General features: G+C 42.9%; 2 protein-coding genes across 5 annotated transcripts in view; both read left to right on the plus strand.

The window, feature by feature from the left end:
* Positions 1 to 25038, plus strand: part of LOC132404267 (uncharacterized) — a 504471-nt gene that overhangs the window by 384050 nt on the left and 95383 nt on the right. The gene's annotated exons all lie outside the window — the stretch shown is intronic.
* LOC132404261 (BICD family-like cargo adapter 1) overlaps positions 1 to 25038 on the plus strand; it is an 85819-nt gene that overhangs the window by 54832 nt on the left and 5949 nt on the right. For 3 of the 4 annotated variants that reach the window (XM_059988392.1, XM_059988391.1, XM_059988395.1), the window contains 4 exons: positions 8179 to 8358; positions 12982 to 13200; positions 14702 to 14832; positions 16907 to 17027. In XM_059988392.1, the coding sequence (XP_059844375.1) occupies positions 8179 to 8358; positions 12982 to 13200; positions 14702 to 14832; positions 16907 to 17027 (651 nt within the window). The remainder of the gene's footprint in view (positions 1 to 8178; positions 8359 to 12981; positions 13201 to 14701; positions 14833 to 16906; positions 17028 to 25038) is intronic. The other variant, XM_059988394.1, reaches the window with a different exon arrangement.

Consider the following 25038-nt stretch of genomic DNA (forward strand, 5'->3'; position numbering starts at 1 on the left):
ATAAGGCAAATTCTGGGATGCTGGAGAAGGGGCCAGCCAGGATATTGGGAAAGGAACGCATCGGGATGTCGGCGGAGTCAGTTTGTGTATGATGGAGCTGACCTGGCTACAGACCGTGTTGCTGGCCGCTGCTTGAAAGCATCATAGTTGGCGCAGAATAATTGTGGTAGGTTGTCTCGCACATTTCACTTGCAATCACAAGACTCTGTCGGACACTGATAATGTAAGTTTCTGCAGGCCTGTTACCCTTGTTTGGTGGAGAGACAGGTGACGGGGTGTGGTGTAACCTTGGTTGTAACGAGGACTAGGCCAGTTGAGCCTGGCCTCTCCCGTCGGTGTTGCCTTTCCGTGTTCGAGCGGTGGAATAACCGACTGGATCGCATGTGGCCGGACATACCATCAATTGCTGGACATTGTCACTCAGGGTCTTGGACTCTATATGATTTTTTAAGAGTGAATTTGCTTCTTTGCTCATTATTTTGAATTGTGTTACTCGCTATTTTGAATATTACTCACTTTTTTTGAATGTTTTGCACTTTGGCCATAGAGGAACACTGTCTCATTCAGTTGTATCTATGTATGGTTTGAATGATAATTAAATTTGATTTGATTGATTACATCCAACTACAAATGGCTTGGCGTAGAGGTTTGTCCAGAGTTTAAAGAAGGCTCTGTGAGCACTGTCAGCAGATCACACTACACTAACACTGAACCAGAAGCTCGCAAATTTCCCCCTTGCATATCGTCATGCAACACACACCACCTTTCTGTTCATGCTGGGATCTCCTCAGACACAATCTCAGAGGAGTACGCAGGACAAACAGCTGGGACAAATTGAACACTCCTCAAACAAGGGTTCAGTGTTTCACTCGTGGGGAGGGACTACAGAGTGATCAAAAGTGGGCACTCAGAAAGATTAAGCACAAAACTGGACCATTCTCCTACACAGCGGATCACATTCTGACATCTTCGATCGGTTGAGGAGAGCAGAGCAAACGGTTAGAGAAGAAAATTGGTTACTGATGTCAGAACCAGCACGGAGGAGGCCCCAGATCTGAGGTGTTTCACAGACACGAGTCTCATCTGCTGAGCAGAGTGATCTGCCTTGTCAGGAAAGATGCTATCTCACAAGAGTAAAAAATCCTCTATGGTGGTTAAACCTTTAGACCCGAAGGAGACAGCTTAAATTTTACTATGCGGTGGATGTCTGTATATAGTGGTTGTATTACGTAGCGCTAAAATGCATTCTTCATTGCATTGGAGTCTATAGCTAAGCAGTACGGACTGCTGTATATTTAATATTTTGTAGCATTTGAGTAATTGATGAAACATTATTGTTTGTGTAAATAATTAATTATGGCTTGTATGTAAATATAAGTGATTTGCATATGTCATCACGCTACCATGTGCTACGTGCACACCTCACTTAAAGTAAACTCCCAGTTAGACCCACATTCCTGGACTCTTGTGTCTTACTTTGAATTAGCTTAATGTTTTTTTAATATTACAAAACGTGACGGGTGAGATTGCGGCAAGGATATTCAAAATAATATAATCGGAAGATCAGTTTAGTCTTGGAAGGTGTTGGAAGACCAATACCATGGGAAAATGTCAAAATTGGGGATGTAAATTTGAATGTCAACGCAGAAGTGAACTGGAAGGCAACATTAGATTATGAGTGCAGGAGTGAACAGCCTTCAAAAAGTGAGTTGGAAATTGAAAATAGAGGTAAGGATGCCAAGATTATGAAGAGAAAGCAGAATGTTCAGGGGAAGGGGATAAAAATAGAGATCTGCAGCAACTGTGAATGAGTCATGGATGAATCACAAATAACTTGTAACATATACAATTTTATCTTTAAAATGAAAGAAGATGATGTCTGTGGCTTTCAGGTCCAGCTTCAGGGATTCAGTCTTCATGTCTCGAGGTTCAGTCCCATTCTTGCCAATAGAATGCAGGAGTGGGGTCGGGTGTGCAACAATCCAGGGAAGTCTAGAAAAGAGGTTCGCACCGGAAAGCGGGAATTGTATACAAGGCACCTGAGCTAGGAGGAAAGAAATATGTGGTATAGTGGCTAAAATATTGTGGATGAATTTGAGAGACAGGCAAATGAAAATGTATAGTATTAAACTGGTATGTGAAATCAGGTTTGCGCGTTCAGTGAGTGGGGACGGAAGACACACGGTACTGCTTAGTAGACTAACTATTTATTTATAGGAGCAGACAAGTACTAAACATTGAGAAAACCCTCCAGGTTACAGTAGGTTACCAATATTCATCTAAACTGAGCGCCCAAAGTGACAGGACAAAACAGACACTAAGCACACACGCAGTGGCAAATACTAACCTAAAGTGTGCACCTGGGCCCTCTTTACTACAGCACACCTCCACTGTTTACTGTTTCCATGGCAACGCCAAACTGCCTATGGCAACCCAAAATGTGAAAAAAATCCGCGAGGTTACTGCGTGTTAGACATAAATTCTACCTGTGCCATGACATCATCAGCTAGTGGGAGGGCCAATCCCTAGCTAGTACGGGGGAGCAGCTTTCAATGAACAGGTAAAATTGATATCCACTGCAACATACCACTCCTTGAAAGACATGACACCCAGTCCACAGGTTTGTATAATCGATATGGTTGCGTCAATATACTATACACAAAACATAAAACACTGCTGCCCAGAACTGTCAGCCTAGTGCACTACAGCAGTCCACCAACCCTCCAGTGCCTGATTCTCTTAACGTATGGCTGATGAAAATGCGAACGGCTTACTGCTTGCAATTTACAATTAACATTAAGAACTGAAAGCTGTTTTTTGTTTGAATTAATAAGTGTTATATTCATATAACTCCAGTATACTCCCTAGCATACCCTTCTCTTGGCCCCTGGACAGAAATCTGTCCCAGGAAGACCAGTCTTTAAGGAGGATCTGATTAAGCAGGGCAGTGAAAATGCCTTTCACCTCAGATCCCTCCCCCAACTACTAACCTATCATATCCTGCACTATCTAACATCCTTCACTGGCTATCTGCAAGACTGAGCAGAGATGACAATAAAATGTTCCAGAAATTTGATCACATCCTCTTCATCTCTTCATTCTCTGATAGCCAAAGCCTTCAGGACTGGCTGTTAGTAGTTACTCTGTGGGCAGGGGCACGGCAAAATAACTTTGTATCAGGTTTAGAGGAAACAGTTTACTTTCCATGCCATGACAGATCAGACAGAGCTTGACAACCAGTTTCTTTGATCAATCTACAGGAGGATTTGAGATGGTCTCAATTCAAGTATCTGCCCTGGTGGCATCCACTGCTGGACTGTCCAGCTCTGAGACCGGCTCATTTGTGTTCACTCCCCTTCAGGCAGGAGTGGCTGCCTTCAAACGCTGTGTGCAATTCCTTCTCTTTCTCAGTCTGCCTTTCCATCAGGGTTTGTGGGACTAGATGTCCCTACAGTAACTCAGATCCTTCCTGTCTATTTTCTCAAACTCTTTCTATTCTAATCCATATAACTAATCACCTACCTTTGAGAACGAGCCTTCATTATAACAAACCATTACCATTATATTTTAACACTTTATTCACGGCTTGCCGTCGGTGTCTTCTGTATTTATGTACCGATTACTTTTCATTTGTAGGTCGTCTTCAACCAGGAGATTGATGGTCGTTATTTAAGTTTCTTGTAATGAAATTCACAGTGTGCTGGCTCACTTTGTCTGCCTTCTCCCTGTGATTTTCTGTGGTCCTGAGGGAACTCAGCCAGAAACGTTAACTATTTATTTTTTCCACAGATGCTGCCTGACCTGCTGAGTTCCTCCAGCATTTTGTCTGTGTCGCTTTGGATTTCCAGCTTCTGCAGACCTTCTCGTATTTATGGTGTACTCTAAACTGCATTTTACCTGACACATGCTGGACAACAAACACATTACACATTTGCATTTTAAGAGACAGGAATTACCTGAATCCTGGCTACTCATTTGTGTTTAATGAGTCTCAGGGTGTGAATATGTCTCATCTTTGCAAAGTTCTTTCCAGAAGAATTTAAATTCAATGTGTTGACAATACCCAAAATATTTTTTAACCTTGTGGAACATTCTTGTTAGGAAAAGGAACACTTCAGTTCACTCCTAAGGGATCCAATCTCCCTCCAAAAACAAATTTAATCCATGCTTGTAGTTTTCTTCCTTCCCACCCTTCGCAATTAACTGCAAAACTTAGAACAGTTAATTTCCACAGTGGAAAACTTTAACACTTTTTCCAAAGAACAAAAAGAAAAACACTTTGCCAAACTCAGACAGTTCATACTTTATTATAGGGGGGAGGGTGCAGGGGGAATGAACCCTCCCTTCCCTTTGGGAATGGGGCAGGAAGATGCCACCCACTGCCATCAGTTCCCTTTGCAAAGGATATAGGGAACCCTGAATGAAATGCGAGGAATCCTGCAGAGGACAGAAGGAGCCTGTATCGGGGTAGGGTTTGGAGAATGACCCTTCTCCCTTGATGGCCTCCTGCCCCCACTTCCCTTGCTATTGCTTGCTCCATATAACAGTGGGAACCCCATTTACCTGCTCCTATCAGACCCCAGCTCTGAGCAGAGCCAGAAGCTTTCGCTTACAGGTCACACAGGGCACTCCACCCTCAGGCTGTATACCTAACCTGCACATCCAACTCAGAGGCCATTCCCCCACATTACTCCCTCCAAAACTCTGGTGGCATCTACGGTACCCTCTAACATTGGGGGCAGTCTCACTCCCTTTAAACTGGGAGCTGCTGCTTTAACCATGATATTGTTAAACCGATGATCCTCTTGTGGGTTGTCATTGCCATAGCAGATACCTGAGATGAGAGCCCAGCTGCACTCCACTCCTCCCAGGGCTGCAAATCCCACTCGAGGGTAAGTGATACCTGACCTTAATTGCAGCTATCACTCTGCCCATAGTGACTCCTCACCCGAGTGGGAAGCAGGAACCGCTCACAGGGCATGGTAAATCCACCCCCACCCCCCCAAACACCCATCTCCCTATTGGATAGACTCCCTCCAGCACTACACCTGTCTCCCAGCTCCACCAGTTCCTTAGCAAAGAATTCCCTGAGAGTAGTTGTCTCAGTGAGACCCACAGTGTTATCCACCGCAGGTCCCTCTCCCGAAACCTGCTGCTCTCCCTCACGCTGATCCATGGAAGCTGGAGGGGCTATAGGCTGACAGACACCTTGCCAGTTCTGGTACAAAGTGGCCACCAGTCTGGCCTGTACTGGTACAGCTGCATGGGGGAAAGGTGCTCACTTAGAGGGAGATCCCTGAGGCTCTCCTATAATCTCTTTTACCCATCCTCACAACCTAACCAAATGTCTCCATCCCACATCGCTGTGTCCAGGTCGCCTCCCACAACTTCAGAGCTCAGACCTTAATGGGTCTGGATGCCAGTTAGTTCTGTGGCAGTCTCTAACTACTGCACCTTTCCTAGTCATCTCTGTGCTCCTATCCTCTATCTCTTTAGCTGAAGTTTGAGTTGACTAGGCAATCTCCCCCATGGTAACACGTTGCTGGTTTAGCCCTTCCACTTCATTTTTGAAACTCTCTATCTCTTTTGTGAAACTGTTTTGTACTGCTGCTTTACTAAGGCTGCCAGCAGCCAAAGATCTCCCCTTGGGCTCCCACTGCTCCAGGGCAGAAGGAGTAATTCCATTGGAAGGCGAGAGAGTTGGTGGGGACAGCAAGTACAGGTGTGTTTGGGGGGAGCATCCCATTGAAAATGGTAGGATGGTGCAAGTTGCAGAGGGTGATCTGTTCAAAGTTGCAGAGGATGATGCGTTGGAAGTTGCAGAGGATGATGTGTTGGAAGTTGCAGACGGTATTGTGTTCAAAGTTGCAGAGGATGATGTGTTGGAAGTTGCAGAAGATGACGTGTTGAAGGTTGCAGAGGGTGACATGTTGGAATTTGCAGAGGATGATGTGGAAGTTGCAGAGGGTGATGTGTTGGAAGTTGCAGAAAATGATGTGTTGGAAGTTGCAGAGGGTGACGTGTTGGAAGTTGCAGAGGATGACGTGCTGGAAGTTGCAGAGGATGACGTGTTGGAATTCGCAGAGGATGACGTGTCGGAATTCGCAGAGGATGATGTGTTGGAAGTTGCAGAGGATGATGTGTTGGAAGTTGTAGCGGATGACATGTTGGAAGTTGCAGAGGGTGACGTGATGGAAGCTGCAGAGGGTGACATGTTGGAATTTGCAGAGGATGACGTGTTGGAAGTTGCAGAGGATGACGTGTTGGAAGTTGCAGAGGGTGACGTGTTGGAAGTTGCAGAGGGTGACGTGTTGGAATTTGCAGAGGATGACGTGTTGGAAGTTGCAGAGGATGACGTGTTGGAATTTGCAGAGGATGACGAGGTGGAAGTTGCAGAGGATGACCTGATGGAAGTTGCAGAGAATGACGTGCTGGAAGTTGCAGAGGGTGACGTGTTGGAAGTTGCAGAGGGTGACGTGTTGGAAGTTGCAGAGGGTGATGTGGAAGTTGCAGAGGGTGACGTGCTGGAAGTTGCAGAGGGTGACGTGTTGGAAGTTGCAGAGGGTGATGTGGAAGTTGCAGAGGGTGACGTGTTGGAAGTTGCAGAGGGTGACATGGTGGAGGTTGCAGAGGATGACGAGTTGGAATTTGCAGAGGATGATGTGTTGGTATTTGCAGAGGGTGATGTGGAAGTTGCAGAGGGTGACGTGATGGAAGTTGCAGAGGGTGACGTGTTGGAAGTTGCAGAGGGTGATGTGTTGGAAATTGCAGAGGGTGACGTGTTGGAAGTTGCAGAGGGTGACGTGGAAGTTGCAGAGAATGACATGGTGGAAGTTGCAGAGGATGATGTGTTGGAAGTTGCAGAGGATGATGTGTTGGAAGTTGCAGAGGATGATGTGTTAGAAGTTGCAGAGGATGATGTGTTGGAAGTTGTAGCGGATGACGTGTTGGAAGTTGCAGAGGATGACGTGTTGGAAGTTGCAGAGGATGATGTGTTGGAAGTTGCAGAGGATGATGTGTTGGAAGTTGCAGAGGATGACGTTTCGGAATTCGCAGAGGATGATGTGTTGGAAGTTGCAGAGGGTGACGTGTTGGAAGTTGCAGAGGGTGACGTGTTGGAAGTTGCAGAGGGTGATGTGGAAGTTGCAGAGGGTGATGTGTTGGAAGTTGCAGAGGATGATGTGTTGGAAGTTGCAGAGGGTGACGTGTTGGAAGTTGCAGAGGGTGATGTGTTGGAAATTGCAGAGGGTGACGTGTTGGAAGTTGCAGAGGGTGACGTGGAAGTTGCAGAGAATGACATGGTGGAAGTTGCAGAGGATGATGTGTTGGAGGTTGCAGAGGATGATGTGTTGGAAGTTGCAGAGGATGATGTGTTAGAAGTTGCAGAGGATGATGTGTTGGAAGTTGTAGCGGATGACTTGTTGGAAGTTGCAGAGGATAACGTGTTGGAAGTTGCAGAGGATGATGTGGAAGTTGCAGAGGGTGACGTGATGGAAGCTGCAGAGGGTGACGTGTTGGAAGTTGCAGAGGATGACGTGGTTGAAGTTGCAGAGGATGACGTGTTGGAAGTTGCAGAGAATGATGTGTTGGAAGTTGCAGAGGGTGACATGTTGGAAGTTGCAGAGGGTGATGTGTTGGAAGTTGCAGAGGGTGATGTGTTGGAAGGTAGATAAGATTATGTGTTGGAAGTTGTAGAGGATGATGTGGTGGAAGTTGTGTAGGATGATGTGGTGCAAGTTGCGTAGGATGATGTGTTGGATGTGGAGGGTGGTAGGTGGTGGGCAAAGAAAGAAGAGCAATATTATGAAGTAAGTTGTCTTGATGAGTGATTAGAGAGAAATGGATCAAGTAATTAGTCCACGGATCCATTAAAATCTATATTTGTACTGCCTTCTGCAATATTTCTGCACACTTATAAAATCCTGCTATTATATTAAAAGTGGTCTGTCTAAAACTTGCACCTTTCAAAATTTCTGGCACTTCTATTAATGTTTGTCATAGCCAAAGGCATGACATGGCAGTGAAGATGTATTTGTTACCAAAAGGGGTTTGGTTTTGGAGGTAAGTGAATGTCATCAAGAGTCGAGTTGGCTGTACTTGATTTTGACTGGAACTGGCTTGTTCATCCGTTTCTGCAGAAGCAGGTCTAACATCTTGCCTTGTTCTTTGTTTTCACAGTTGCACCAGAACCAGATAGAACTCCGTGAAGTACGAATGTCTCACCGGCAGCTTCAAACGAAAGTGGATGAAATGAATGAGGAGATCAGCTTGCATAGTGTGGGTCCAACGAGCACATCATTATTGTCTGAAATTGAGCAAAGCATGGAGGCAGAGGAACTGGAACAGGAGAGAGAACAGGTACACAGGAATGCACACCAAATATCAGAATTAACTTTCATGTCAACTCCATGTTTGGTACAATAAGGTCACCTACTGTGTTCTGTGGCACAGTAATCATACTCTTATATTTTATATTTCTCATATTTCCTTGCAACATAGAGAGAGCTCTAAAACAATCCCTTTAATCTCATTCTCTCTCTTATTCCTTGTGATTTATCTTCACACATGTGCCCATTAACACCAGCCATTCGCACCAGGGGTCATTTGAAATAGGGATTAACTTAATAGCCCACACGTCCTTGCAATGCAGAGAAAACTAGACCACTCGAGGGTCGCACAAACTTCATAGGCATCTTGGCAGAAGTCAGGATTTACCCGTTGTTGAAGCTGTGAAATGGCTGCACTACCTGCAGTTCTCCCATGCCACTCGAAATGGGATTAACTCCAAACAGATCTAACTGTTCAAAATTTAGCATTCAATCTATATGTAGTGTGGAAATGTCAGCAGCAGTAACGTACAGCACCACGATCTGTACCCTGGTACCTCCCTCACTCCATCATTATGGCCAAGGCAGGGAGAATCATTCCCTGTTCACTGAGGATGGAGAAGGACATGGAGACACGCGTGCCCTAATGCAGTGTTTTGACTTGAAGTATCAACTGTCCCTCTGCCTGACCTATGAATTGCTCCAGCAGTTTTTTGTGGAGAAGGACATTCAAAAACAGCACTGGGCATACTTGAACATGAGGCGCCAATATGAAGTGCAGTACATGTGCTTAAGAATAAAAATAGCATGGAAAAGCAATCTCACAGCAAGCAAATCCTACCAGAACTCTGTAGTTCCACAGGTACTAGTCAATAGTGGACTCCAGCAATGGGAGGATGAAGGTACAATAATGTGAATGTTAAAGGTAAAGCTAAAGTGTTTGCAATTACTTTCCATCAACCATGTTAGGTACCTATCACCCTCCACTTTAAATATACCCAATGGCTTGCCCTCCACAACTGTTTGTGGCAATGAAGTCCACAGTTTCTGTATTCTCCTGTGATCTCCACAAAATCCAATCCTCAGCCAATTTGCTTCTCTACATAAGCTAACAAAAGCTGGACCAGGGCACTTGATGGCTGAGAGACGAGAGAACATTGCAGATCTGTGCTGAAGTTCTGCACTCAAGGACCCCCCATAGCTCTAGCCAAACTGTATATTTTTTTAATTCTAAAGGTAAGATGAAGTGATTCCCCAAGCCAGCATTTGACTATGACAGCCAAAAGGTCTGTTCAGTGGACACTGAATGGCCTAAGTTGTACCTCCAAGAGAAAGACAGTTGTGGTTATTGGTGATCAATCATGCCAGCCCCAGAATATCACTGAGTTCCTCATGGCAGTGTCTATTTTCATCAGTTATCTTTTTTCCACCGTCAAGTCAGAACGAGATATTGGATGATGATTACATCATCTACAGTACCGCTCCCAGCTCCTAGGCAAATGAAGCACCTCATATTCAGCAAGACTTAGGCAAGAGCTAACAAGTGCCAAAAAATATTAGGTACAGAAGAGGTCAACAAGAAACAGTCTAATCATGTACTCTTGACATTCAATTAATACCACAAACCAAATGTCATTCTTGACTGGAAACTCAGCTGGATCAACAACACAAGCTGTGACTACAAGAGTAAGTCAGAAACTGGGTATTGTGTGGTGATTAACTCATTTTCTGGAAGCCAAAATTCTTTACACCATCTAAAAAGCACTAGTAGGATTGTAATGGAATATTCTCCAGTTGACTGGACGAGTGCAGCTCCCATAATGCGGTAAGTTTGATGCCATCTGAACAAACCAGTCTATTTGATTGCTACCATATCCAGTACACTAAACATGAATTTTCCTGATGAGCTTCATACAACTGCTGCGGTGTCTTGTTGACAAAATGGACTGTTGTCGCTTGCCTAGGCTAATCAGATAGCACCACTCAATATGAGAGCATCATATTCTGCAGCTTCCATTCCCATTCACACAACATCCTCGCTTGAAAATGTATCACTTTTCCTTGACTGTCACTACATCTAAATCCTGGAACTTACTTCTCAACACTACTGTGGGATACCTTCTCGAGAAGGACTGCTGCATTTCAAGAAGGAGCTCCCGTCATCTTCTGAAAGGAAGTTAAGGACAAACAACATTATTTAAAAACATTTATTCCAAGATGCAGCATGGAGCGGGCCCTACCAGCCTCCACAAGCCCCCATGTGACCAATGAGCCTACCTACAGGTACATCTTTGGAACGTGGGAGGAAACCGGAGCACCCTAAGGAAGCTCATGCTGTCACATACAGAATGTTCAAGCTCCTTACGGACAGCTTCAGGAAGAGAACCCTGATCATTGGCACTGTGATGATATTGTGCTAACTGCTACACTATTGTGCCACCTTGGCCTTGTCATGATCCCTGTCCCCCAGAATCCAAAAGGGCTCCTTACCTCCACTACCCATTTCCATTAGGAATGTAAGTTATGAATTTATTACTTTCAGGTTCCCATATTACAACATCTATTAATTCTAAAAGATGCAGTTCCACAGTAATATGTTCCACTGTCTTATTTTATCATTATTTCAACACAATTCGTCAATGCCTCGGTAAAGTGTTGCCTTGTTATTTTATAATCCTGTTCCTTTGTTACTTTTCACTTGTAGGTTCCACTGTTTACTCTGCCCATCTTGACGCAGTGCTCTAAAACGCCTACTCTGAACAGTTCTGTTTTTGTGTCTCTCTTTCAGCCTTTGAATTATAGTGTGAAACCTGCCCACTTGGTCAGATTTTTTAATGTTTCATGCAGCATGTTTGACCAAACTGTGGTTTGTGTACCTGAACCCTAAGAGTTAGAATTGCCTGAAGGTATTGGTGTTCCCAAACCAAGTAATTGCATCTTGAGATATTCTGATCCATTCTGAGAGCATTTCCCTCAATGATGTGACCAGTTCTTTCACCCAGTTAATTCGCTGGACAGGTATTATAGTACAGTAGTATTAACAAAGTAAGAATAAAAATGAAAAAATGTTTAAACATATGCTTACTGTGTTGACAGTAGGATTTAAGACCACAATAAGACTGCAAGATGCAGGGCTAAAATTACACCATTTGGTTCCGCCATTCCATCGTGGCTGATTTATTATCCCTCTCAACCCCAGTCTCCTGCCTTCTGCCGACAACCTTTGATACCCTGACTAATCAAGAACCTATGGACTTCCATTTTAAATATACCCAGTGATTTGGCCTTCACAGCCATCTGTGGCAACGAGGTCTACAGATTCACCACTTTCTGGCTGGAGAATCTCCTCCTGCTGCTCTCTGTTCTAACTGGGCCTCCCCCTATTCTGAAGCTGTGCCCTCTGTTCCTAGACTCCCTCACTCCTCTCCACATCAGGCCTTTCAATATTTGATAAGATCCCCCTTCATTCTTCTAAACTCCAAAGAACACTTGCCAAGAGCCATCAAACTATCCTAATAAGTTAACCCTTTAATTTCTGGGATCATTCTTGTGAATGTCCTCCGGACCTTTTCCAATCGCAGAACATCTTTTCTTACATAGGAAGCCCAAAACTGCTGACAGTACTCCAAGTGCAGTGTGACCAATGCTTTATGAAGCCTTGGGCATCACATTCTTGCTTTTATATTCTAGTCCTCTTGAAATGAATGCTAACCTTTTATCTGCCTCCCTTACCACTGACTCAACCTGCAGGTTAACTCTCAGGGAATCCTGCGCGAGTACTCCCAAGTTCCTTTGCGCCTCTGATTTTTGAACTTTTTCTCCATTTACAAAATAGTCTACACCTTTATTCCTTCTGCCAAAGTACATGGCCATACACTTCCCTACACAATATTCTATCTGCCACTTCTTTACCCATTCTCCCAATCTGTCTAAGTCCTTCTGCAGACTCCCTGCTTCCTCCCTGCCCCCCCCCCCCCCCACCTACCTTCGTATCATCTGCAAAGTTGGCCACAAAACCATCATTTCCATCATCCAAATCACTGACATACATCGTGAAAAGAAGCACTCCCAACACTGGCCCTTTCAGAATACCACTAGTCACCAGCAGCCAACCACAGAAGGCCCCCTTTATTCCCACTCTTGGCCTCCTGCCAATCAGCCAATCTTGTATCCATGCTAGCAACTCTGGAACCATTTTCAATGCACTAGCTATGTACTAATAGACAAAGAAAGAGGGAAAAAACTCACCAGAAACTTGCCTGTCCTTGCTGAAGCTTGCTGAGCAAAAGCCTGATCACTCTTAATACTGGCACACTCCCACAATGGCTGCTCTGCTAAAACTTCACTTCTTTTTATTGGCCTTCGCCGAGTGTCCAGTAGATTGTTGTGATTGCAGCCTCCCAAAAGGTCCCGTGCTCTTTTTTAACTTTATGCCGCCTCAGCCAAACAGGCAACTGCTCACAGTAATTACAGCCCACCGAAAATCAATTTAGAGCTTTCAGTTATTGAATTACAGACAGTGAGAACAATTGGTGAAAACAGCAAGGAAGAAGTGTATTGCCTGTTGTTAGTGAATCTTTGGGAGGAAATTGGGAGGTGTTGTAATCAACCTTAACTTTAATAAGGTGACAGCTTTGTTCTTGCCTCACTGCAGCTGAGAGTAGAACTCTGGGAGGCTTATTGTCAAGTGCGTACACTTTGCTCACACCTGAGAGGAAATGACATTACGGACTCTGCACTTTCTACTGACTCCTCCATGGATGAATCTTCTGACACCTCCTCTGCCAAAGATATCCCTACAGGGAGCCTACACACAGCACTGCATGAGCTCAAACGCCTAATCCAAAACATTCTCGATGGAAATGAATCTACGGTACGTTACTTATCTGCGTTCATTGAATTGCTGGTGCTGGAGTGGAACAGCATCCCCTTCGGCCAGTGTCCCACTGCATCGTAATACAATCGGCTTTGGTTGCACGTTATACAGAACTGCACATTTCTGTGCTTGCGAGTGTGCTACTTGGTCCTCCTCCCTTCTGAGTTTGGAGTTAAGAGTCATGGGCTTGAGTAGACAAGCAGCTGAGTTGAGAATGGGTAATAGGAAATCGGAGTACACTATGTAGCTGGCTGTTTCAGGATCAGAGACTGACACATTTTCAAGAAGGGAGTGGGAAAGCCAACAGGAAGGATTGAGCCAAAAACACAAAATGCTGGAAACACACAGCAAACCATGCAGCATCTGTGAAAAGAGAATTGGAATTAACGTCTCAGTCAAAAACCCCTCCTCAAAACTGGGAATGAGTGAAAACTAGTTAGCTTTCGTCCTCCATCATAATGTGGCCTTCAGGCTTACTGGAGTAATTTCTTTTTAACAGTTCAAAAGTGGCTTTGATGAGATGCTGTAGCCACTACAATTATCTATCCCATCGCCCAATAGGGAACTCCCTCTACTATTATCATTGCACAAAGCTGCTTGCCTTGCATATAAAAAAGCACCAAGCATAAATGAAAATAAACTAGCAGCCTGGTGAAACTACAACATATAACTATAATGCATAGTAAGCAAAACAGCAACAGGGATTTAAAGGGTTTTTTAGCAATTCATTTACAAGATGTAGGCATTATAGGAAAGGAAGCAATTCTTTTGTTCTATTTGCGTATCAGAAGTGGTAATCAGCAGCCCTCTTGTGTTTCTGCTGTTCATTTAATGAAGGTACTTCCCCAGTCATATTGGGTAAGGAGTTCCAGTATTAAGGCCTAATAATGTGAGGGGAATTTGTAGATAGTGATATTTCCATAGTCCTGCTACCATTTTCTTCTAAAATGGTCAAGAATGCAGATTTGGGAGGTCTCTTAAAGGAGACTTAAGCTGCTCTAGTCCACTTTGACAATGAGACACAACGTAGCCATGATTAGAGTAGGGGAATATTTAGAATGAGTGCTGGAGTGCCAATCAAAAGGTGGTTTTGCCATAAATTATATTAAACAGGCATACTTAAAGCTGGACATACAGGAGAGTACATCATTCCCTTGACTTCTGTCATGTAGTGGGCAATGAATTTTCTTCCAAGTTTAGCAATAGAAGTCAAATGATCGCATTTGTTTCCTGTTTTTCACAATAATAAATTCTAGTATAATTTTATAGAACTTAAGAATGATGCACCTTTCCAACTTTCAATACCCACTCTATGTAGAGTAAGTTCCCGTTGTACTTTGCTTCTGAAATTCAGTTCCATTGTAGGTAGTCCTATGTATTTTAGTGCAACTCCATCTTAGTGCAGATAATTGAGGAAACGTTTCTACCCCACTGTATAAAGATTAGTGAACTGTAAGACCTCAGTAAAAACTTCCTGTTGAATGAATCTTCTTCACAGGTGGTGCTGCTAAGAGTTGAAATGAACACAATAAAAGAAGAGAGGGACAAGCTGAAGGCAACAACTGAAGAAAAGGATCATGGCAGACAGCTTCAGAAAGCTCTCAGTGACCGGGATGAAGCCATAGCAAAGTAAGAAACTTAAAGGATGACAAGCTACTGGTCAGGACTGCCAGATTTCCAAAGAAACACTTCAAGAATTAAAATAATCCCTTTTCCATTGTACTTTATACTGGTATGAGTTCCATTCAAAGGGGCATGTGGCCTGAATGAGTTCCCGGTGTATCAGGCAAATCTATGAAAGGAACTCCATTGTGATTAGCCATGCAGTCTGACTCACCAAGCTAAAAGCAATTGACCAGCTACAGCTTTGGATTATGTTGTTCCAGAAGCACACGGAATTTATTGAACAGTCCAAACTGGCAAATGCTTCCATGATGCCCTTTGCTCCCCAAACAAGCCTCCTGCCATATTTCCTATGTCAGCTCAAAAGGCCATTTCCTTCCCTATCTTGCACCCAATCAACTAGATCACTTCAACTACTACATGCAATAGCAAATTTATGTTTTCCTACCCTGAGTAACAATTTGTTTTCTGATTGTCCTAGTCAAAACTATCTTACTTTGATGTCTTCTCTCCCAGAGCTGAAAATATTCTTCAATTCTGGAAAAAAAATCAGAATTTAATATCTATTATGAGGTCACCTTTGTGTTTGTTTCCAAGAGAAAGTAAACCCATCCTATTTATTCTTTACCAAATGTGCATAGCCTTGCAGCATATGGAATTTGTGGTCTGTATGTATGCAGGACAAAGAAGAAGCAATTTCAGATAATCCCAATTCCTTCCTTTAGTTCACAGCTGTGTAGGTAGGTTATCATATTTCAAATGTTTATCCAGGTACCCTTTAAATGTAATGAATATTTCTGCCTCCATCATTCAGAGTCGTGAAGCAATACAGCATAGATACAGGCCATTTGGCCCAATGAGTCCATGCTGAAAATGCGGTCCACTTAGCTATTCTCTATTTCCTGCATTCAGCACGTATCCCTCCAGCCTCCTTCCCTCTACATACCTATCCAAGTACTTCTTAAATGATACTACTGTACCTCCCTCAACCACTTCCTCTGCCAGCTCATTCCATGTACTCACCATCCTCTGCACGAAAATTTTGCCCCTCAGGGCCCTTGTAAATCGTTACCCTAAAACTACACATCCTACTTTAGGATCCTTTAAACAAGAGGTTGTTACTAGCTACTTTATCTAGGCCTCCCATAATGTTAAAATCTTCTATAAGGTCACTCCTTATTTTCCTGCACCCCAATGAATAAAGACTTAGCTTGGTCCTCTAGTTCTGGCAACATCACATAAATCTTTTCTCTGCATTCTTTCCCGTTTAACTGTCTTTCTGATACAGCATGACCAAAATTGTACACATTACTCCAATTGTGGCCTCACCAATGACTTATACAACTACAACATAATACTCGCACACCTCTATAATATTTTTCTACATTCATGCTCCTACGTACCAATGAATGAAGACCTGTTCTGGCTAACCTCTCCCTATAACTCAGGCCCCCTAAGCATGGCCTCACCGGCAATTTGTACAACTGTAATGGAATGTCCCAACCCTTATACTCAGTGCCCTGACTGACAAAGGCCATCGTGCCAAATGCCTTGTTTCACCACCTTGTCTACCCATGACACCACTTTCAGTGAACTATGGATATGTATTCCCTAGTGCCTACCATCTGTAACAGAAGTCTTACTCTGATTTGATGTTCCAATATGCATCAAGGCCACCCGAGCATTGACTACTAATCTATTGGGCTGCACTTTCTTCTGTTCTCAATCTTTTCAAAGTCCTGATTCCTGTGTCTAAACATCTCTGGTACCCCAGTCAATCACTATATAGAAAGTACTGGCTTCTTGATCGGGCATGGGTAGGTTCTGTATTAAGATGTAGCCTATTCACATCTGCATGTAATGGATGATGCTGAATTCTGAGTAGGAATAAAAGCTGCCAATTCCTGCAATCTAACCACACTTCTCATCATTTCCTTATGAATCATGAAACTAGTTGCTGTGGTTTAAGTTAACGTTGAGTCACCAGTTGATGTTTTGTCCTTTTTCAACATTCTACACTGGTGGATGCAAAATGTGTAATATACTATAATAAAAGCTAAATACTGAATTTCTATTTCAGGAAAAATACTCTGGAAATGGAACTTGCCAAGTGTAAGATTGACATGATGACACTCAATAGCCAGCTCCTGGATGTAATCCAGCAGAAACTCAACTTGTCACAACAGCTGGAGGCTTGGCAGGTAAGGCAGAATAAACCCGTTGGTTGAACACCAACTTTAACTATGTTTTTTGTGAAGCTAGTTTATACTGATTCATATTACTAGTCTATATAATAGATCTTAAAATAAAGTCACCAGAAGAAGAGTAATAAATTCTTGAATGGAATATGAAGGTTTGTTTCGCCATTTACTGGAATAACTATTGGCTAACATACTGATAAGAGAAACCCATCTCTTTATTACCTCAGTAGTTTGTATATATTGAGGTAAGATTGCTGGTAAGAGTTAATCTGTTTAGAAAAGTCCATCTGACACAATTCATGCTGTAGCCACTTTGAGTTAATGTGTGGCCCCTGCCAACTGGAAATCACCTTATAAATTTGTCTTCAACTTTGTACAGATGTCGAAACCTTTACACATGCTTTCTGAAAACATGTACAGAATATTTGGTAACACTAAACGTAACCATACCACACATACAATTAAACCTCTCTCTGTCATTTCCAGAAAGTTTGTGAGGCTCTGACTATCCAGACTGCTGTTATTTCCTCAGTAGTGCGTGGAATGAGAGCATTTGAAATGTGAGCTTACTCCCAGCTAAACTAGTTCTATAGCAGTTCACATACCATCCTTAATCTCAAAAGATCAGAATAAATTTCTTCTTCCAAGTCTTTATATATTAGGGAGCTTGTTTCTACAAACATTCCCTACTCTGACATGGTAACCTATAAACATACAGGGCCCAAACATCCAAGCTACAAATTTAGATCTAACGCAAATTAAAATTATTAATTGCAGATTGCTGAAGTGTAAAATAACAGAAAATGCCAGGTCAAAGACCTTCATCAAGAATCATTAAAGTTTATGTTTCTAAATGAAATTTAACTGCAGACAGGAGTTTTGACCTCAACATGTAACATGTGCAATGACTAATCAGAGTTAATGTGATTGAACCTTCCTGCTGGGAAATCATCGGAAATAGATCGGTTTCCCAAATTACATCCCTTTTGGTTTTTCTTTTCATTGATTTAGACAGATAATCCAATCCTTTCAGTTTCTAACCAAATCACATCCGCGGTTTCCGATGTTACCATCCTATTGCTACTTTCTTTGAAAGAGCTTGACTGGTCATTATCAGTTACAAGTAATTAAAAGCAATTAATTCTCATTCTTATCACTGATAATCAGATGTGTCATAGCAGCAATGAAAATAGGACCTGAATGAGGCTGCTTGGCCTTTGTGCCTGCTCCACTGTTCAATACAAAACTAGCCAATCCATTCCCTATTCCTGCGCTCTTTTCATTCCTCCTGATGCCTTTTGAATCTAGAAATGTATCTATTTCCTTCAATTCAGTGATTGGGCTTACACTGTCGAGATTTCCATAGAATATCACTTTGGAGTGAAGACGTTTTCCTCATTTCTGTTCTAAAATCCTAACACAGGGACTTTGATAATAGAAGGGTGGTATCTACCCTTCCTGAGTATCCAATCTATCAAGCCTTGTTACAGTTTCGTGTACCTCATTGCGTATCCTCTCTCAGTCTTCTATGCTCTTGTGAGTACAGGGCTGATTCTCCTCACATAATATTTTTGCCATGTCGGGAATCTATCTAATGAACTTTGGAATCACTCCCTCTATGGCAGGTACTTAATTTCGTAAGTAAAGCTACAAGCCCGTGGACAATAACAGGACTACATCCTTGCTGATTGCGTTCCACAGCCTCTATGCACTGCCCCAGCATCTTCAGTAGAATTGATTCTTAACGTGCACCAAGTAGGCTTTATCATTGCTAGGAGATTGTGAGAATGTTTTAACATGTTAGGTGTTAGTTGGATAGTAATGTCATTGAATCCTAGTGCAGCTTTCATAATCAGCTACTGTTTTGAACACATGGTTATATAAGTGTCTAGGCTTGCAAAACAATTAGCATGGAGTTGGAGGAGGATGTTTTAGTGCTTCTGTTTGCTGTCCAACGACCTCTAGATTATGTGTGGGAGGCCATTGTAAAGGGCTGTCAATTTGTTAAATTCCACCTTCTACATCACTTCTTCATCCTGTCTACATGTGCCCTCCCATATTAAAAAAATACAAAACCCTTTGAGAAAAATGCTCAAAATATTTCCTCATTATGAATCCAGTATTTTTGTTGAACATTGAATGAAGATGGAATTTAATGCAGACAAGTGCAAGGTGTTCCACTTCAGTAGGACCAAGCATGGTAGGTCTTACACAGTGAACAGAAGGGCACTGAGGAGTGCAGTACAACAAAAGGATCTAGGAATCCAGGTCCATAATTCATTGAAAATGGTATCACAGTTACAGTATATAGAGTCATTAAAGAAAGTTTTTGGCACATTGGCCTTCATAAATCAAAGTACTGAGTACAGAAGATGGGATATTTTGTTGAAGTTGTATAAGATGTAACTTGGAGCATTGTGTGCAGATTTGGTCCCTACCTACAGGAAATATGTAAATAAGGTTGAGAGACTACAGAAACAATTTACAAGGAAGTTGCCATGACCGGAGTTTAAAGGAAAGATTGAATAGGTTAGGACTTTATTCCTCGGAAGATAGAAGATTGAGGAGAGATTTGATAGAGGTATAGACAATTATGAGAGGTATAGATAGGGTAAATGCAAACAGGCTTTTTTCACTGAGGATGGGTGGGACTACAACTGGAGGTCATGGGTTAAGGGTGAAAGGTGAAAAGTTTAAGGAGAACATGAGAGGAAACTTCTTTATTCAGAGTGTCATGAGAGTGTGAAATGAGCTGCCAGTACATGTGGTGCATGTGAGCTTGATTTCAACACTTAAGAGAAGTTTAGATAGGTAGCTGGTAGGGGTATGGAGGGCTATGGTCCCAGTGCAGATCAATGGGAATAGGTAGTTTAAACCTTTTGGCATGGACTAGATGGGCCAAAGGGTCTATTTATGTGCTGTACTTCTCTACGTATTCGCTTAACAAGGACTTATTTATGGTCAACTCCAAATTACATTTTAGATAAGATTGAGGCAAAAGACCACAAAATAAAATGGCTATATATTAAAATATCTCATTAAATTTTAATCATAAATATCTAATAACTTCTGTGATAAGTAATTAAATTATAATGAATTTGAGCTAAACATAATTCTTGATTCTTGCTGTTCAATAAATATTAAAAATATTATCATGAATAAATCTCTTCCACACACATGCTTGAAGTATGAATTTATAATTATTACATGAATCATACACAATTTAAATTCATGATAGTTTTTACTTTTGCCTAGCACTTTCCTAGGAATAAGAGTGCACATTGCCTCTGAACATAGTGGTATAAATGATGTAAATTTGGAGGAAATATTTTAAAAAGAAATGCTTTGAAAGGGATGGTGAAGGTTATGAGTTGGGTCACAGTTTTCTGTTGAGTAGAATAATGTTGTCATTCACTGAGTGTGAATGTATTGACATCCACGGATTCTTTAATGACTATCTCAGTGTGGGTTGGAATCAGCTAGGTGGGTATAGGTATTTGAGGGAACAGTTATGATGGGATTATTTTATGGAATGCTAAGCTAGGTTTAGTGCGACCTAATCTATTGTATTCCACCCAAGTAACGTAGTATTAAAGTAATCCAACAAAGGCATGCTATGTTCTTGATGCTTCAGCCTTGTGTTTTCTTCCCTCTCTCCTGGTACAGTTTGCTTCCTCAGGGCTTTTTACTATCTGGCTCCTCTGGTTTCTCATCTAGTGGCTTCTCCCAGCTACTGTTCAAGCAGACTATTGTAAGCCCCCTCCTGCCTCTGAGGTGAGCTTTAATTATAGCATCTCACCCATCTGCTCATTATATTTCCACACTCCATCCATTCTTTACCTTGGTTGTTGCTGCTTTTTTATTGTCCTATTCTTGTAATGTTCATTCTTCATCCACCATCTTCAAAGTGCCACTGAATGAAGCTCCCAGCTCTGCAAAACAGACTAGTATGTTGGCTGTAGGGAGTCCATACAGGCAATGATTACAGAAAGTCAACTGATTGCTTGGCGTACTACCAGAAGAATGATCGCTGTTCCTTTCTGACCTGCTCATCTATAATATAACAACAATAGCTTATGATGCCATTGTTATTCATTATTTTCAACAACTATTATTATCTAAGAGATTGCAGCGGTCAATTCCACTCAAGTTCACTTCTGATTAGCAAAGGACTTCTATGTAAAGTAATAATTGCAACAAACCATTTCTGTCCTATCTTTCCTTAAGTGCTGGTTCTGCATGGCTGGGGTTAGGCTGGATTGTACACTTTCATTTCGTGTGTGACCTAGAATGTATGAATCTTGGGGTGATGCTGCGTTTACCAACCAAACAATGAACTACAACTAAACGGGAAAACAGGCAGCAGATATTTGTGTTTGATTCATTTCTCTGCTGGAAACAATGGATATTTACAGGACAGTACTTGTCAGCATTTTGTCTTTGCTAAATTAACTGAACCTATCATAACAAAGTAAAAATCTGAGTAGAAATCGTTGCTGAACTCATCTAGTTTGTGTCCTGACGAAGGGTCTCAGCCCGAAACATCGACAGTGCTTCTCCTTATAGATGCTGCTTGGCCTGCTGTGCTCCACCAGTATTTTGTGTGTGTCATCTAGTTTAGTAGCTGTTTTCAGGGTGTTATTCATTTTCAGATCCTGTGGCCCTGAACTGAGTAGTGTATCAGTCCTGTAATGGTGGTGTGGTGGGTGCCAGCTGACGCCTGCAGTCCATACATACACACACACACACTCACACTCACACACACCACACCACATACACTCACACTCACACACACACACCATGACACACACTCACACTCATACACACACCACAACACACACTCACACACACACCACACACACACTCACACTCATACACACACACATACACACTCACACACACACCACGAGACACACACACTCACACTCACACTCACAAACACACCACAACACACACAGACACTCTCTCACACACACACACACACACACACACACACACACTCACACTCACACACACACACACACACTCACACACACACACACACACACACACACACACACACACACACACACACACACACACACACACACACACACATACACACACCAGGTCTGGGTAGAAGGAGGTGACGGATTGTCAAGTTACAGAGATCCAAGTGGGAATCAAAGCCTAATTTATGATAGGTGAACTTTATTTCACTGCAGGGGCATTAGCCCTGCTCACCACCACTAGGTTACAAATATGCATATTGAAGCAAAATATTATCAGCTTGCCATCACATTCTTCAAACTCATTGTAAGCATTTTAGAAAGAATCTTTCACTATGTTCAAACACTTGCCTGTTCAGAAAAGTGGTTTCATGCTGCATTCAGCTCCCCACTCACACAGATAAATGTGTGGGAAAGGGGTTAGAGTTACACAGAACCAGGCCCTTTGGCCTACCATGTCTGAGCAGGATGCCAAGTTATACTGATTCCCATACGCCTTCATTCTCTGCTTATTCATGTGCCAGTTTCCTCCCCATCTCTCACACACACACACACACACACACACACACACATACTCACACACCACACACACACACACACACACACATACTCACACACCACACACACACACACACACTCACACACATACTCACACACCACACACACACACACACTCACACACCACACACACACACACTCACACACACACTCACACACATACTCACACACCACACACACACCACGCACACACACTCACACACACACACTCATACAACAAGAGAGTCTAACGAACAGCCCTTTACATTCAATAGCATAATATTAACCGATTCCCCACTGTCAACAACCTGGGGATTCTTATTGACCAGAAGCTTCATTGGACCAGCTCGATATCTTTAGGCTGCAGGAGCAGGTCAAACACTGGATACCCTGCAGCGTGTAATTCCTTTCCTGACTCCAGCCATTTCAGCATCTATAAAGCACATTTTTCACCTACTTAGAGGGGTGCACCTTTTGGAACCTACAACATCTTCAAGCCATTCACAATGAAACAGTCAACTCACTGGTGCCCAGTCTGTAACACAATAAGACATAGGAGCAGAATTCAGTCCATGAAGTGCTCCGCCATTTTATCATGGTTGATCCATTTTCCCTCTCAACCCTGTTCTGTTGCCTTCTCCTCAAAACCATTCGTGCCCTAACTAATCAAGAAGCTATCAGCCTCCACCACCATAAATACACAATGAACTGGCCTCCACAGCCACCCATGGCAATGAATTCCACAGATCCACACCCTCTGGCTGAAGAAATCCCTCCTCATCTCTGTTCTAAATTCATTTCCCACTATTCTGAGGCAGTGCCTTCTGGTCGTAGACTCCCCCACTCTCAGAAACATCCTCTCCATTTGATGCACCATCAATAACTCTCGGAGACGTGAGTCAAGATAGGCTTTTATTAGCTGGAAGAAAGCACCGTCAGCAACAAGAGACCACCACACAACATCCTGGAGACTGAGGCTGGGGCTGTGTCTCCAATTGCCTTTATACAGGGGTCTGTGGGAGGAGTCACAGGAGCAGTCAGCGGGGCGGGGGGGAGGGGGGGTGTCCAGACAGGTATATGTAGTTCACCACACCATTTCCACACTATCTAGGCCTTTCAGCATTCAATAGGTTTCAATGAGATCCTCCCCCCACCCAAGTTCTTCTCAATTCCTGAGAGTACAGGCCCAGAACCATCAAGAGCTTCTCATACCCTTTTATTCCCAGAATCGTTCTCGTGAACCCCATCTGAACCTTCTCCAATGTCATCACATCTTTTCTTAGACAAGGGCCCAAAACTGCTCACAGTACTCCAAGTGAGGCCTCAGCATTACATTGTTGCTTTTATATTCTCGTCCTCGCGATGTGAATACTAACATTTCATTGGCCTTCCTCACCACTGGCTCAACCTGAAAATGAACTTCAGGCAATTCTGCATGAGTACTGAGGCCCTTTGCACCTTTGACTTTTGAATTTTCTTCCCGTTTAAAAGATAGTCTACACCTTTGTTCCTTAGTGCATGGCCAAACACTTCCTGACACTGTATTCCATCTGCCATTTCTTTGGCCATTCTCCTAATCTGTCTAAGTCCTTCTACAACCTCTCTGCTTCCTCAAAGCTAACTGCCCTTCCATCTATCTTTGTACCGTCCGCATACTTGGCCACAAACCCATCAATTCTGTCATCCAAATCATTTACATATAACGTAAAAAGAAGCGATCCCAACACTAACCCCTGTGGAATACCACTAGTCGCTAGCAGCCAACCAGAAAATGCTCACTTTATTCCTACTCTTTGCCTCTTGCCAGTCAGCCAAACTCTGTCACACTGAACACACTGTCACACTAAACTCTATTGCACTGAATACTCACTCACTCCAGCACAGTGCACCTTGGCTGCAGTGTGTACCATCTTTACAGAAAAAGATTTATTATTATGTGTACATCAAAACATTTAGTGAGATGCATTGTTTGCGTTAACAACCAACACACCCACGATGTACCAAGTGCTGCTGTGCATTTCGGTGTCAATATGGAACGCCCACAATGCTCCATCAAGCAAGACAGAACACAAGAAGTGACAAATCAACAACTGCAAAACAAACCCCATTCTTCCCTCCCTCCCACCCAGCCGCATCCGTAGACAGTCCTCTAACCCCAGGAAAGGCTGTCTTCATTGTCCAGTCTCCAGCAGACCCATGGACTCATCATCGGATCGATGGATCTGCTGCTTCCCCAGTGGGCTCGCAGTGATCTGCAGGCTTGGAGCTCCTGCCATATACAAAATATATTGCAGTGACTCACTAAAGCTATTTTGACAGCACCTTCCAAACCTTCTATCTTTACCACCATGGACATGCATCCTCCACTCTTATCCTGAAGTAAATATTATCATCGGCCTTTCATTGGATCTAAACACAGGAACAGCCTACACAATGGTGCTGTGAGAGCACCACCGCCACAGGACTGGAGAGCCTCCACATTGTAG

This window comes from Hypanus sabinus, chromosome 13, assembly GCF_030144855.1.
Source record: "Hypanus sabinus isolate sHypSab1 chromosome 13, sHypSab1.hap1, whole genome shotgun sequence".
NCBI classification, from domain to species: Eukaryota; Metazoa; Chordata; class Chondrichthyes; order Myliobatiformes; family Dasyatidae; genus Hypanus; species Hypanus sabinus.